This window comes from Urocampus carinirostris, chromosome 2 (genome assembly GCF_059441175.1).
Source record: "Urocampus carinirostris isolate Australia breed hairy pipefish chromosome 2, RoL_Ucar_1.0, whole genome shotgun sequence".
NCBI classification, from domain to species: domain Eukaryota; kingdom Metazoa; phylum Chordata; class Actinopteri; order Syngnathiformes; family Syngnathidae; genus Urocampus; species Urocampus carinirostris.
This window is the reverse complement of record NC_142350.1, coordinates 1,783,972-1,799,827: the sequence shown is the minus strand read 5'-3', so window position 1 is coordinate 1,799,827 and position 15,856 is coordinate 1,783,972. Positions and strand designations below refer to the sequence as shown.

The window sequence follows — 15,856 nt, the reverse complement described above, 5'->3', positions numbered from 1 at the left end:
AGAGAGGGAGGATGGGGGTCGGCTTTTTTATAATAAAGGGGTGCATGGCGACCCCCGACCTCTGACCTCTCACCCCGACAGGAGGATTGAGGTCACCTGAAGGGGGGTAAATAAAAAAAAAGAAAAGGAGGCGTGTTTTCTGCCTTGCTTATGTATGGCAGAAGATGGATCGTATCCCTTGAGGGTGTGTGTGTGTGGGGGGGGGGTGTCACCGGTGTCAGGGGTCCGACACAAAAGAGGGCGAGCCAATTTATGGAAGACTGCCCCCCCCACCCCCCTTAACCCGCAGAAAAAATAACGAGACTTTCTCTGTCTCAGACGTACCCTCTTTTCTTTGGTTTGGTCCACAATACCCCCTACCTCCTCCTAAAAAAAAGAGATATGCAAATCTGATGCAGATGTCTCGCATCTCATAAATGCAATCAACTTTTCTTTCCCACACTCCACAAAAATCTCACGCTCTGATATTGCTCGGGGTGGGTGGCGGGGTAAAGTAAGAATTGGAGAAACTATTATGAACAAATATCTCATCTCATCTCATTAGCTGCACCGCTTATCCTCAGTAGGGTCGCGGGGGTGTTGGAGCCCATCCCAGCAATCAACGGGGTGTGGGCAGGGGACACCCTGAACCGGTTGCCAGCCAATCGCAGGGCACAGAGGGACAGACAACTCGCTCCCTCATTCACACCTAGGGACAATTTGGACCGGCCAATCCACCTGAAATGCACGTCTTTGGAATGTGGGAGGAAACCGGAGTGCCCGCAGGAAACCCACGCGAGCACGGGGAGAACATACAAACTCCGCACAGTAAGTCCGGTAGCTGGATTTGAACCCACACAGGAGGTTCCCAAGACTTTAGAACTGTGCCTGCACACACGCTAACCACTGCGCCGCCGTGCTGCCCTGAACAAACATACATGCATGTTATATTTCTTTTTATATCTGTCTTTAAACGGATTATCCATCCATCCATTATCTGCACCGCTTATCCTCAGTAGGGTCGCGGGAGTACTAGAGCCCATCCTAGCTATCCTCGGACAGAGGGCAGGGGACACCCTGAACTGGTTGCACGCCAGTCGCAGGGCACACAGAGACAGACAACTCACTCACACAATTTTAACCGGCCACTTAACCTGACATGCATATTTTTTGAATGTGGGATGAAACTGGAGTGCCCAGAGGAAACCTACGCAGACACGGGCTGAACATGCAAACTCCACACAGGAAGGCTGCAGTAGCTGGACTTGAACCCTGTACCTCTTCACTTTGAGGCTGCGCGCTAACCACCCAGCTGCCGTGCTGTCTTTAAACTGATTAGTTGCATCAAATTGGTTTGAAACACTCACAGTAAAAACAAATATTTTATTGGGTACCTATTTTAAAGCCCTGAATTTGATATTTGGTTTAGTCGTAATTTTGTTGTACATTTCTATTTTTACTGTAGTTAGATTTTTTTGTATATGTGTCGTAGGATTTGGGATTATTTCTCTTAGTCTTTTTGTAGTATTAATAAAGGATTTTGTAGTATTTCTGTAGTAGTATTTTTGTAGTGTTACAGCTGTAAAATTATTTGTGTAGTAGTCTTATTGTTATAGTATTTGTTTACCGTTACTTTAGTAGTATTTGTGTAGGATTTCGTAGTATTGCTGTTTTAGTATTTCAGTAGTGGAATTCCTTAGTATTACTAAAGTATTTTGTAGTAGTATTGTGTAATATAGCCATTGTGGTATTTTGTAGTATTTCTTTATTAGTATTTTTGTTGTAGTTTTTTTGTATCGCTGTTCTAGTGTTTTTGTAGTTTTTCTCTAGTATTAATTTTAACATTAAAGCAATATAAAATATATTAAGTCCCTCTTTTAGCAACAAAATTGATATTCAGTTTTGTAGTTCTTTTGTAGTATATACGTAGTATTTCTGTAGAATAATAGTATTTTTGTAGTATTTCTTTAGTTGTATTTTCGTAGTAATAACATGGTTGTATTTCCACAATATTTCTGTAGTATTGCGGTAGTAGAATTTCTATGGTAATATTTTTGTATTTTAGTATTTCTGTAGTTGAATTTTTTAGTTTTTATTTTCAAAAGCAAAGGTAAATACATCAGGTCCTTGATTTCAAGCACAACATTTTAGGTTTTTTTTTCGTATCCCCTCTCCTAAAATGAGTTCGACCTTTTTCCAACACTAGAATGAAAATTTTCACGATCAAAAATTGCTTGGGAAAAAACTTAAACTAACACATTAGAGTTAGAAAGGTCCTTACCAAGATATCATGTAAAAGAAAAACAATCTTGCTCATAATTTCACCGGACCTAAATAAAGAAGACAATGTCTTGTTCATCATTGATTTTTATTTTTTCCCCAAAAAGGAAAAAAGCAAACAAAGGCAGGGTGGATCAAGAGAGCGGGGTTAAGATTTATGACCGGCGCCAAGGTCAATGCGATCGCTAATCGATAATTGGGATGCAGCCACCGGGCCCGCCTGCTTAGGACGCCTATTAGCCACGTGGGAGACAAAGAAGCTTCATGACATGCGTGGACATGGCAATTGTTCCCCTATCAATAAAAACACAATACCATTTTCAGATTGTTTTCCACCCCTAAACCCAATCAAATCACTTTCAGGCTCTAGGAAATGAGAATGTACCCAAAAACAATTCAAATAAACATACAAACACTGCATTTCCTGGACTTTGAGGCACACCAAATGAAGTGAAATTTGCCAGAAATTTAAAAGTGCCTTAAGGACTGTAAAATATAGTGAATATAATTGGAAATGCAAAACTACAATTAAGGTGTAGTCATTTATGAATGAATCCATGTATTTCAGTGGCAAAACCATATTTTTTAATGTTAATTTGTGTTCTATGAAATATTATATAATTATATATTATATAATTATATCATATAATATATAATTTTTGGCAACACTACGTCTTATAGTAGTTTAAATTTAATGCGCCTTTTCGTGCATGCAACACATCAAAGTAAACAATGAAATAAATGACAAAATATGTAACAAAATGCACCACCAAATACATGACAAAATGCTCAACCAAATATACGATATGTGCTACTTTATGTTCTATCAAATTCAAATTAAATTAAATTTTTTGAATAATTTGTCATTTATTTTTCCCTTTATTTTGTTGTGTATTTTGTGAAGTATTTCTTCCTGTTTTGGCAGGTACTGCGGTTATACTACGATGCAAAAATACTACTTCATTTATATCATGAAATGAATACTACAAAAGTACAACCACAGTAATACTATAATACAAAAATACCTCTACAGAAATTCTATAACAGAAATACCTCAAAATGCAACCACAGTAACACAACAAAAACACTAGAGATATACTTCAAAAGTTCTGCTATGGAAAAACCACAAGATTACTACAGAAATGCTACAAAAACACCAGTATGGTAAAAACTACAAAAATACTACTACAGAAATATTACAAATATACATCTTCAGAAATACTACAGAAAATTATACTACAAAAACAGTATAAAATACACATACAGTAATACTACAAAAACTAAATATCAAATTTAGTACATGTACCCAAAAACAAGGACATAATAGTATTTTGCTTTGATTGTGAGTGTATCAAAACAGATTTGACAAAACTAATCTTGTTTGAAACAAATATAAGGAAATATAACATGAAGACATCTGTAAGTATATTTATTCATAAAAGTAAAAATTAAATAGGACCCCAGGACCGACCCCAAATTGTTGAACCCAATATAGCCCAATACAGCCGAATTTATAATGTGACCACTTGACATTAAGTGTACTCAAGTATACTTTCATTGTAAATTTCTTATTTGAATGGAAGTTTTAAGGCTGAATTATTTGTGTTGCAGCGCCTCCAGAGTTCCTGCAGTGGCCGCAGTCAGTCTCCAGGCCAGCGGGGGGCAGCGCCGTATTCACTTGCGTGGCCCAAGGCGTCCCTGAGCCGCATCTCGTCTGGCTCAAAAACGGAAAAGTTTTGACACCAGGAAACAACATCAAGCTCACGAATAACAACAGGTGAGAACAAAATATTATGTCATCAGTGTTTGATTCGGGGCCATCCTGCCATGTGCAGAAAGATGAAACTGGCACAGCTTTTCACCCATTGGTTGATTGACGACAATTCAACCCACCCGCTTATTTGAAAAACATTTTGTTGTGACAAAATACGAAATAAAACTAAAAAAATCATTGACAAAAGAGTCACAAAAATGACAAAAAAACGAACCCAAAAAAGACTAATATACTTTAAAAGAAATTGACACAATAATCGACAAATTAAATGACCAAACACTTTCGATACTATAAGAAAAATACATGACAAATTAAATACCAAAATAAATATACAAACAATTAATAAAATAACAAAATAAATGACAAAATACACCAGAAAGTAAATACGGTAATGAATTATTGACAAAATAATTGACATAACACATGACAAAATAAACGATAACATACACAACAACCCAATAAAACGAACAAACTAATAAATGACAAAATAAATACTGTAATAAATTATTGACATATGAAATGATAATATACATGACAAAACAAACAACAAAATACACACTAAAATAAATAAGTGAGAAAAATAGATGGCCAAATAGACAGGCAAAATACGCAACCAAATACATGACAAAATACATTACCCAAAAAAATCCTAAATCAATCAACATGACAAAATAAACAACAAAATACACAACAAATTACACAACTAAATAAATATTGAAATACATGAAAGAATACATGTCGAAATGCACAATAAAATAAATACCAAGACAATTAAATGAATGAATAAATAAAGAAATTACATTGTTGTCATTTAGGTATGACGTGTTATTTTGATGTGTTGATTTATTTATATGGAATAAATATATTTGTAGCTATTAATTTATTTTTACATTTACTATTTCATATGCCAAGTTTGCTCCTCCATAGTTGGGAAGCTGCACCGCCGCACTTCTCAGTTGCCGCCTCGCAAGGGCAGCTTTACTCTAACACAATGATGGGCTTACCTTCCACATGGAACTAACTCTGCTCTTCATTTTTTTTACCAATAGCAAAATCCCTCGATTATCGCTGTTAACGGGGATCAGAACCTTTCACAACAAGTGCAAATCTGCAAAGTAGTGTCACACCCTTATAAAAAGCCTCCGAGGGGCTAACTTACTTCGAGATTACGTCATTACCGACCGAGAGTGTATGACTGTAACAAAATAACAACTAGATCTGCAAATTAAAACACCAAATACAGAATTGCAGTTGAATGAAAGCTTTTTTTATTCCAGTTCATGGGCTTCATGGACAAAAAAAATAATCTATTCAAGTATCAATAATTACTGTATCTTCAAGCAATTAATTAAGAACAGAATTAGAATCTATGTATTAAACAATTGTATTTATTCATCTTTTTATTGATGTATTTTACAGGAAATACAGCAAATTAAATTCTAATTTCAGGGTTTTACAAAGCGAACATGCAAAAAATGTACAGTTTTTTTTTAGCTAGCTATCTTCCTACATTTTCAGCTTTGTCATTTTTTTGAATGCTATCTTGCAAATATTTTCTCTTTTTTTTTGTTAGTAATGAAATGAAATGAAAATACAATGAAATGATTTGCAGCGCTTTTCAAATCAAGACTTCCCAAAGCGCTTTACATTGTGCTTCACATTTCCCAATAGCGGCCGTGCAGCTATGTAAGGCGCTAACCTGCTTATTGGGGGTATTAGGGGTTCAGTGTCTTATCAATTTTGGTCTGCTATAGCTAGCTATCTAGCGTTCTATTTGACAATTTCGATAGCTTGCCAAAAGAGTAAAAGCCATGTAGCTAATTAGTAACAAAATGTAGCTCGAAGCTTAAAAGGTAGCAGACCCCTGCAATACACTATACGTTGATATCAATGACAATAAAGACAATTCCATTCATAATCCTGGAAGCAGTGCAATAGCGATAACCGAAACGCAAAGTAACGGGGAATTACCGTCAATACCATTTGAGCAAATAACCACTCCATTTGGCAGCCTTAATCTTAAAATATTGAAAGAATGAATCAGAAATTGGTAAAATATGTGTGCGTCTCCTCCTTACAGTACGCTAGCCCTGACGCGAATCGGCACCGAGGACGAGGCCATCTACCAATGCATCGCCGAGAACAGCGCCGGAACCAACCAGGCCAGCGCCCGCCTGGCCGTGGCCCAAGCCGAGGACCTGCCAGGGGCCCCCGAGGGCTTTCGGACCCTTGTGCTGTCACCCAGCACCCTGCGGGTATCTTGGAGCCCAGCGCCCCCTGAAGCTGCTGAGGGCATCATCGGATACGTGCTGCACATCCGAAAACTGGGAGGTGGGTCTGTCCTCGCGAAACCGTAAGTTTAGCGGAACCAATCCCAAACTAGGGCTCGCTGGCACTATTGGGCCCGCCAACGGATTCAATCCAGCCCTTATATCCCATCTCAAAATACTAGGATATCATGAAAAAGTGCATCAGTAAGTTGTAAGTCATGAAATGATAAAATGCTTGAAAAAATTCAGCTGATTTCTAATTAATCCGGAATGTATAACATTTTTTAGAAAAAGTAAATATTATTGTCACAATCAAACAGTCCTATAAATAAGTATATTTGTATTCCAAATATAGTTGGTTTTGGCATTGCAGCCAGCCCGAATTTTTGGATGCCATACTCCCCTGCCTTACTTTCATTTGAAGGGTCTGAAGTGACATTATTCCCTTTAAAAAAAACTCAAATTACCAGCTCTTTTATTTTTGCAGATATACTGGGAAAAACTGCTAATTGAGAATACCCTAAAGCTCACATGAATGTGAGAGGAGATGCTTGACATTATGTTAACTGACAGTCTACTTATGATTTCTAGTTTTGGCAATAGTGATTTATAATTTATTTTTTTTATAGCCGAGTCAAAACCGACCCTAATAATACAAATGCAACAATTCCATCCGTCCATCCATCTATTCATTATCTGCACCGCTTATCCTCAGTCGGGTCGCACCGAGGGGCTGTGCGCTAACCACTTAGCCGCCGGGGTGCCTGCAACAATTCCAACTAAAGCATATTAAAATCCACTGTCATTTTTGTTTTTGGTATCATTTTGTTAATATACACCATGGGTCTTAAACTCAATTGACGGAGCTAGGGTCTGGGTGAGGTTGGGCAAAATTGGGTTTTCCACAAGAAAACTTCGCTGTTCACAAATCTTTTTAGAAAAATCCTACACAAAATAAGATCTAAAAATTAACATTTTAAAGAATTACTGTAAAAATAAATACATCTGTAATAAAGGAATCCATTATTTGTGTGGGCTGCACTTACATCAAATGGACAGTGTGTATTATTTGACCACTAGAGGTCGCTTTATTGTGCCGTGCAACCGAAGCCGAGTGTTAAAAAGAAAGAAGACAACATAAAGAGAGACTTAAAGTGACCCAACCACAACATTGTTCTCTTTTTATTTCCCAGCCTTTTGCAAAAAAGAAAAAAAAGGAAATGAAATGGCAAAAAGGGAAAAAGAAAAAAAAAAGGAAAAGGAAAAAAAGACAAAGAGGAAAAAGAAGAGAAAAAGATGAAAAAAGAGAAAATAAAGAAAAAAAGCTGAGCAAAAACAGGGCAAAAAAGGACAAGGAAAAAAGACCTTTTTTTTTTTTTTACCTGTAGCAGCAAGATGACCGACAATCTTGTCAGCTCCATTTAAGTGAGGCTAATGTTATGTAGAATGAATGCAATTTCTCTACAAGTATTTTAAAACATAGACATTTATTTCATAGTTCATGTACTCTTGCTTATCTTTTAAATCCGTATTTGTTTTTTCAGTGAGTCATTTCCCCACCAGGAGTGCTTAATAATAAACACTGACCCTTTAGACCAGGGGTCTCAGTCAATTGAGTTGGGGGCCGCTGAAGCTAGGATGAAGGTGAGGTTGGGCCAAATGGGGTTTTCCACAAAAACAGCGCTGATAAAAACATTTTGCTGTGCTTAAAGGGTCAGTGTATTATATTTGGCCACTAGATGTCGCTGTTATGTGTAGTGCAACCAAAAATGAGATCAAGGAAGACTACAAACTACGCAGAATGAAAGTAAGCAAAAGGCACCCGTTTCTTCCATCTTTTACAAAGCCTTGCTCAAAGACAAAAAAAGGGAAATACATTTTTTTTAAAGGTGCACAAAATTAGGAAAGAAGAAAAGTAAGAAAAAAAAATGGGGATTTGAAGAAAAGTATGAATAAAGGAAGCAAAAAATGGAGAACAAAAAAGAAAAAAAGAAAAGGAATCAAAGAGAAAAGACTAAAACGAAAACAATTCAATTTTCTCTTCATTTTTTCATTTTTCCATATATTTTTTCATTTGTTTTTGTTTTCTTTTTTCTTTTCTGATTTTCAAAAGTAATAAGATGCGTTTTGGTCACTTTGAGCTGTTATATTTTGTCTTTTTCCATTTTGCTTTTAGCCCCTCCTTTTCGGTGACATGACAGAACACAGGGTCATCTTGTGGAAACATGATACACACTGTCCCTTTAACTTTCATATTAAGGTGGGGGGCCTCAGACTTTTACCTAGCGGGCCGCATTTGGCTCCTGAGCGGCAAGTTTGAGACTCCAGAGATAGACATTCCTAATCTGTAGATGTCTAAAATATACAACTGTATGTGTTTTTTTTATGCATTTAAAATTCAAAACGGGTCAGTGGCGACCCTAACACAAGAGAAGGGATTAAAACAACAAAATGACAATTGCTTTTTTAACACTTGAAGGGGAAAAATTCGACCAAAATCTAATGTGATCGTTGGAACGCTTTATTCACACACAAAGACTTTTCTTAGCATTATTCGAATCAGTTAAATAGAGAAGAACAGACAGGAAGTTGTTTTATACAACCCTGTAATATTTATTGCACCTCACCAGTAACAAATTTATCCTGCACTTTAACCGCAAAAAAACATAAACAATAAGATAAAGTAACAATCAAGTTTAATGAATTGCATCTAACTCTCACAACCTGAGACAAGTGCCCAAGTAGACATATGCTACTGTACTTTAAGTATCTCTACACAACAAAAGTAAACAGTTCAATAGTATCGAGTGCGTTTAACACTGCAGTGTGAAATAAACTCTGACAACCTGAGGCAATTGATCTAATAGAAATAAGCTACTTCACTTCAAATATTTTGTTCACAACCCAAGTCAAAAGTGTATTTTTAGCTTGTGCAGTTTTGAGACATTTTGTGATTAAGGGCTGTACAAAAAATGCTACTAAACATAAATGCTAAATGCTTTATAAGATAAGAACTGTTTTACCCGTAATGCCACATTGTTATTGAGCATTTGATAGTCCCATCACTGGCTTTTCCTATGCTGTTTTTATGTTCATTACTTGGTTAATTATTGAAGTTAGAATTAAATAGACTCATTCAACCATTTAAAAAAGCATCTCACCAGAAAATCACAATGACCCAGCACTGGTTAACTATTTTCAGAAAACGTCTGCGGGCACCTCAACTGTCCACAGGGGGCCCCCTGGGGCTCGGGGTGCCACTTTGACCCATGCTCTCTTTGTATATACCTAAAAATAAAGTCATCACTCAGCCACACAAACTTTTTCAAACCAATGTGGCCTGCCAGTCAAAACGTTTCTGAACACTTTTCTAGAACCTGATTCACTGGAGCTGCAGGAAGCCATCAGCAAAGGAGCCAATCAGCACGATGTCAACAACCTGGAGCCCGCCACTACCTACTCACTCTACCTTAAGGCCTACTCGCCACTCGGTGCCAGCCGAAAGTCGGCCATCTCGGTTGCTACCACCCAGGGCGGCGGTAAGAATTTCGGCTTTTTTCTGAGAAGCGGCTTTTTCGGCTCACTGAAAAGAGTCGAATTTTTCGCCCTCCATATGGCTCTTCAGATTGTTTTTGTTGCTTTAATCCATATTTGACTAATTATTATGTTGTATTATGTACAAAATGACTTATGAAAGGGGAAAAAGTAGGCATTGTAAAAAGCAAAAAATGACAAAATGGAAAGAGCATCAGAAAAAAAATATAAAAGGGAAAAAAAAAGCAAAGATGTAATAAGCTAACAAAAAAATAAAAAAGATCAAAAAATGCAAAAAAGAACAAAATATGTAAGAAGAAAATAAATAAAAAGAAGAAAAAGCTAGTTAAAAAGAAGAAAAAAGGGAAAGAAAAAAGGAAAAGCAGGGTAAAAAGCAAGCAAAAAGTAAAAAGTCAGAGGGAAAAAACAAAAAAAGTGAAAGAGAGCGAAAAAGAATGAAAACGTAAAATAAATACTAAAATGCAAGCAAAAATAAATAAAAAAAGAAAACAAATAGAGAAAAGGAAAAATAAATTGAATTTAAAAAGGAAGAAAAAAGCTTAAAAAGAAAAAGGGAGAAAAATGATGCAAAAAGCAATAACAGAGACATTTACAAAAAAAAAGAAAAAAACAAATAAAAAGCAAGGTTAAAAAGATAAACTATAGATGAAAAAGAAACGAAAAAGGGAAAGCATAAAGGGGGAAAAAAGCAAGAAAAATAAATAAAAAGCTAGAGGGGCAAAAAAAAAAGAAGAAGAAAAAGGAAAGAACAAATAAAGCAAAAAAAAGCAAGAAAGAAGAACCAAATGTTTACTGAAAAAAGAAGAAAGAAGGTTGAAAAAGAAAAAAGCAAGAAAGGGACGTATTAAGTTAACAAAAGAGCAAAGGAAAAAAAAAATCAAGGAGCTGGTTCTCAATCGGTGGGAAGCTAGCTCTAATCGTTCACTTCCAAAAGCCAGCGCAAAGAGCCAGTCAAGTCGCCCTGATATGGAATCTTGACTGGTGCCTGATTGATTTTGATGTTTTTGTCCCCAGTGCCCCCGTCGCCCACCTTCTTCACCAAGGTGGTAAACTCCAGCGCCGTTCAAGTCTTGTGGGAGTTGCCAAGCAAGGCGGGCAAAGTTGAGGGCTTCCGCCTTTCCTACCGAAGGGTCCCCAACGACCACTTCCAGGGGCCTGTCCAGATGCCCGCTCACATAAACGCCCATACCTTCGCACATCTGGGTACGTGGAACTTGGCCAAAATTTAGCTTGATAACTAGCAAAAAAAGATCAAACGTTAGCTAGATAGCATGCAAAAAAAATGAAATGACCACATAGATAGCTTACTAAAAAGCTAACGGCAGCTAGATAGCTAGAAAGGTAAACGGATAAAAAACTAAAACAGAGCGAGAGAGGTAGCTAAAAGAGTAAAAATGAATCTAAAAAGTCATCTAAATAGCCATATAGAAAGCTAGCTAGCTAGTTAAAAAAGAGGCCAATATTTAGCTTGATAATTAGCAAAAAAGTCAAATGTTTGCTAGATACCTTACTAAAAAGCTAAACAGTACAAGTAAAAAAAACAAGTGAACTAGAAAGCTAGGTAAAAAAAGTAAGAAGCCAACTCAACAGCCAGATAGAAAGCCAAAATAAAAAAAGCTAGATAGCTGGCCAAAGAGCGGGCCAAAATTTAGCTTGGTAACAAGCAAAAAAAAAGATAAACTGTTAGCTATATAGCATGCAAAAAATGTAAAAAGCTAGCAAGCTTTTTAAAATCGCTGAAGTGGTAGCTCAATAGCTTGAAAGGTAAACTGGTAAAAAATAAAACAGCTAAATAGCTGGCTAAAACAGTAAAAGTTATCTAAATAGCCAGATAGCTAGTTCAAATGGAGGCCAAAAGATTTTCCTAATAACTAGCAAACAAAGTCAAATGTTAGCTAGCTAACATGCAAAAAATAGTAAAAATCTATATGGATAGCTTGGTAATTATCTAAAGGTGCTTCATAGTTAGCTAGAAATGTAAAAAGGTAAAAAACTAAAAGCGATAAATATAGCTAGCTAAAAGAGTAAACATCATCTGCATAGCCAAAATGTAAGCTGGATAGCTAGCTAAATTGGAGGCCAAAATGTTATTTTCATTTCAATAGATAACTTCTCATGTTATTACTATGTTATTACCAGGGCAATTATCAAAAATAGGGTTGAATAGACTTGATCAGTAGTCAATGGGTTTGAAGATCATGTAGGTCTCCAACGTGGTGGCCACAGGGCCCTTTACGGATAGGTGCGTAGCCTGTGATTTTCTTGGATGTGTGATTTTAAACTGGCATGTGGATGTTTAAGCTCATTTTATCTTCTAATAATGACAACCTGGTCATAACTTGGTTATAACATTTCTTGTTTTAGAAATGTATATCAAACTGGTAGCTCTTCAAGCTAAATAATTAACCACAATCAAGTTGTGGGCGTTTTTTGAAGAAAATGACAGCAAGCTGCCCCTTAACCGCTTTATTTGTGCCCTCCAGAAGAGGGTGCGGTTTACGAAGTCCAACTGGTGGCCTACAATGGCAACGGCGAGAGCGAGCGCTCCACACGGCTGGTTTCATTGGCCGAGCAAGGCCACACAGGTGAGTCCACGACAGATTCTATTGCCCAAAACCCACGACAAAATTAATGACAGAGAATTTTCGACAGATTTCGCGACAAATTTTGCGACAAATTTCACAACAAAATACTGAAAATGACTAAAAAAATTGACAAAATACATACCAAAATAAATAAATGAAAATATTCATGACAAAATGTAGACGATCTACTTAAGGAAATTCACAACAAAATGCATGACAAAGTACTCGAAAAAACACTTTGAATGACAAAATGATTGACGAAATACAAATCAAATTAAGTACCGAAATAAATAAATGACACAACACAAAATACATGACAAAATGTTCAAAAAAATACTTGACAAATATGACAAAATTCACAACAACATGCACGAAAAATCACTGTTAATTACAAAATACTTGACAAAATAAATGATAACATACTTGACTGAATTCACAATGAAATACTTGAAAAAATAGACGACAAAACTCTTGAAAAATACTCGTCAAATGATGTACACTAAATAAATGAATAAATATACCACAAGATGCACAACAAAATACCAAAATAAATAAAAAGTAAATGACAAAATGAATGAAAAAGTACTCAATAATATTACAAATAAATTCAAATAGATGGATGACAAAATACTTTACATAATATTCAACAAAATTCCCGACAAAATACTGAAGTATACGAAGGAATACATGACACAATTCAAGACAAAATATCCAACAAATGACATGATACACTCCAAAATACACACTAAAACTTGACAAAATATGCAACAAAATATTTGACAAAATCAATGCCAAAATTCATGACTGAATTCACGACGGATTGACATCAAAATACTCAACAAAAAAACGTGACAAAAAACTTAAACTACAAATAAAATACACAGTAAAATATTCAACAAAATTCAAGAAATATTTTACAACAGAATACTCCACAAAAACACAATGAAACATATGTCAAAATACTCAACAAATTACTATGAGAGGCAAAATATATGACAAAATACATGAACAAATAAATACCGTATTTTCCGCACTATAAGGCGCACCTAAAAGCCTTTGTTTTTTTCAAAAGCTGACCATGCGCCTTATAATACAGTGCGCCTTATTTATGGATCAATTTTAAAATTGCAAAGTTTTCTAACTAACTTGCAGCCGCCGACTCGATTTTCCCCCCGAACGCCAAGTAGTACGCGGTGTATGCTGGGATTTATTTACCGGCGTTTCATTGGCTAACCAATGTGTCAATCATCATTTGAATCAATCACTATTGGCTAAAGTTATTCGGAGGTCAAGAGGCGGATCCTTTTTATCATTTACAGGCTGGCATTGGCTTAAACGGCAACACAAAGCCCGCAATTGGCCAAAACAACGGTGTATGCTGGGATTTATTTACCGGCGTTTCATTGGCTAACCAATGTGTCAATCATCATTTGAATTGATCACTATTGGCTAAAGTTATTCGGAGGTCAAGGGGCGGATCCTTTTTATCATTTACAGGCTGGCATTGGCTTAAACAGCAACGCAAAGCCTGCAATTGGCCAAAAAAGATGAATGTTTATGGCACGTGGCTGACGGCATAGAGAAAGCATTTTTTTCTATTCTGTATTTGAAATTATTTTATTCTCCTGGATTTACTACCCTCACGGATATAAGAGGACATTGGCTGCACATTATTATGAACACAACGACTTCGGTGAGCTACTTCGGGTTTTATATTGTCCCTGTATCTTGTTTCAGACTGAACTCAATGTTTCTGTGATAAGCGGTGCAGATAATGGATGGAATGGAGTGTCTATTTTTAAATTAAACTCAATTCCAAGTGTTTATTGTCATATGCACAGTAAAGTTGCGAGCGAAAAAGAAAATAGAAACTCAGGAATGGTTGGCATTTCTTGAATCCCAAGACTTGAACCTTCCGAATGATGGAACAATGCATTTGAGTGACATTCTCGACACGTATTTGCGTCTTTGCAAGCTTTGGGAATGTTAAGGGGGTAATAAGTTGGACTTAACTCTCTGACTGTTTTGTCCACGTTCCCATTGTAGCGCCTTATAATCCGGTGCGTCTTATCTCTGTCAAAAATCGGACCAAAAACTATTTTTTTTGGGGTGCGCCCTATAACCCGGTGCGCCTTATAGTGCGGAAAATACGGTACCTAGATAAATAAATGATGAAATAAATGAACGCTCCACCGCCTGGTCTCATTGGCCGAGCAAGGCCACGCCAGTGAGCAACCTCCAGATTTGATTGGATGAAATTCATGCGGATGTTGATGATGACGCAATATGTGGCCCAGGTGAGAAAGGGGAGTGCCCGTGCCGTGACGGTGAAGCGTCGCTGGGCAGCATCGTGGTTGGCATCCACATCGGCACGGCTTGCATCATCTTCTGCGTTATTTTCCTCGTGTTTGGATACCGACGCAGGTAAGAGCCCTGCCCTCGTTTTCCATCGCCTCTTTGCTCACCAGTGCCACCCGTCTGCAGTTTGTTCTGCGCCAAAAGTGCAGAGGACGGCTGGCCGGCACCGGGCGGTGCCATGGCGCACAACGGGGTCCACAAGGAAGATCGGCCTGCCGCGGAGCCCCCGTCTCGGGTAAGCAAGTTGGAGAACGCATATGCTAGCTATGTAAATAAACAGCTGCAAATATATACCATAGAAATAAATGAACACATATAGAAATACAAATCACAACTTAATACATTTCAACAATGCAATTCATTCATTTATTCATGCATTTTGTCATTTATTTTGGTATCCGTTTTTTCGTGTATTTTGTCACCACAAAATGTTGTTCAAATGAGATGGCAGCACAGTTGAGGGAGCTATTCACATATTGGTTGGTCAGTGATGTACAAATCCGCTACTAATGTCTTGCTTCCATCATCTTGAGGGAAGAAAGGCATTGCAATTGATTGGGGCTTTTCACCAATCAACCACTAAGTAAAAAGCTCAACCAGTTTGACCCACCCCCTCATTTGAATGACATTTTATTGTGACAAAATACACGACAAAATAAATACAAGACGAAATACACAACAAAATGAACAGAAGTAAATAAATTACATAGTACATGACCAATGCTAGGTAAAATACACAACCAATACAAAACAAATACATACACAAAAAATGTGACACAATACACGACAACATAAATACCCAACTAAATAAATGATAAAGTAAACATCAAAATACACAACAAAACACATGACAAAACATTTGGCAAAATATGTGACGCCATACATGACAGACTATGCGACAAAATACATGATACAATACCCAACAAAATACTACAAATGACAAAATGAATGACTATATATCCAACAAAATAAATACTGAAATGAATCAATGAAAAAATTACTCTACAATCATAGAAATACGATACAACTTTCATAAGAAAATACACAACAAAATG

General features: G+C 36.7%; 1 protein-coding gene across 2 annotated transcripts in view; it reads left to right on the top strand.

The window, feature by feature from the left end:
- The window catches only part of LOC148370600 (immunoglobulin superfamily DCC subclass member 3), a 37,186-nt gene that overhangs the window by 16,853 nt on the left and 4,477 nt on the right, over window positions 1–15,856 (top strand). The window contains exons 7-13 of one of the 2 annotated variants that reach the window (XM_088328279.1): window positions 3,871–4,036; window positions 6,114–6,364; window positions 9,678–9,842; window positions 10,873–11,061; window positions 12,342–12,443; window positions 14,741–14,867; window positions 14,928–15,036. In XM_088328279.1, the coding sequence (XP_088184405.1) occupies window positions 3,871–4,036; window positions 6,114–6,364; window positions 9,678–9,842; window positions 10,873–11,061; window positions 12,342–12,443; window positions 14,741–14,867; window positions 14,928–15,036 (1,109 nt within the window). Of the gene's footprint in view, window positions 1–3,870; window positions 4,037–6,113; window positions 6,365–9,677; window positions 9,843–10,872; window positions 11,062–12,341; window positions 12,444–14,740; window positions 14,872–14,927; window positions 15,037–15,856 lie in introns of those variants that run through there. The other variant, XM_088328280.1, reaches the window with a different exon arrangement.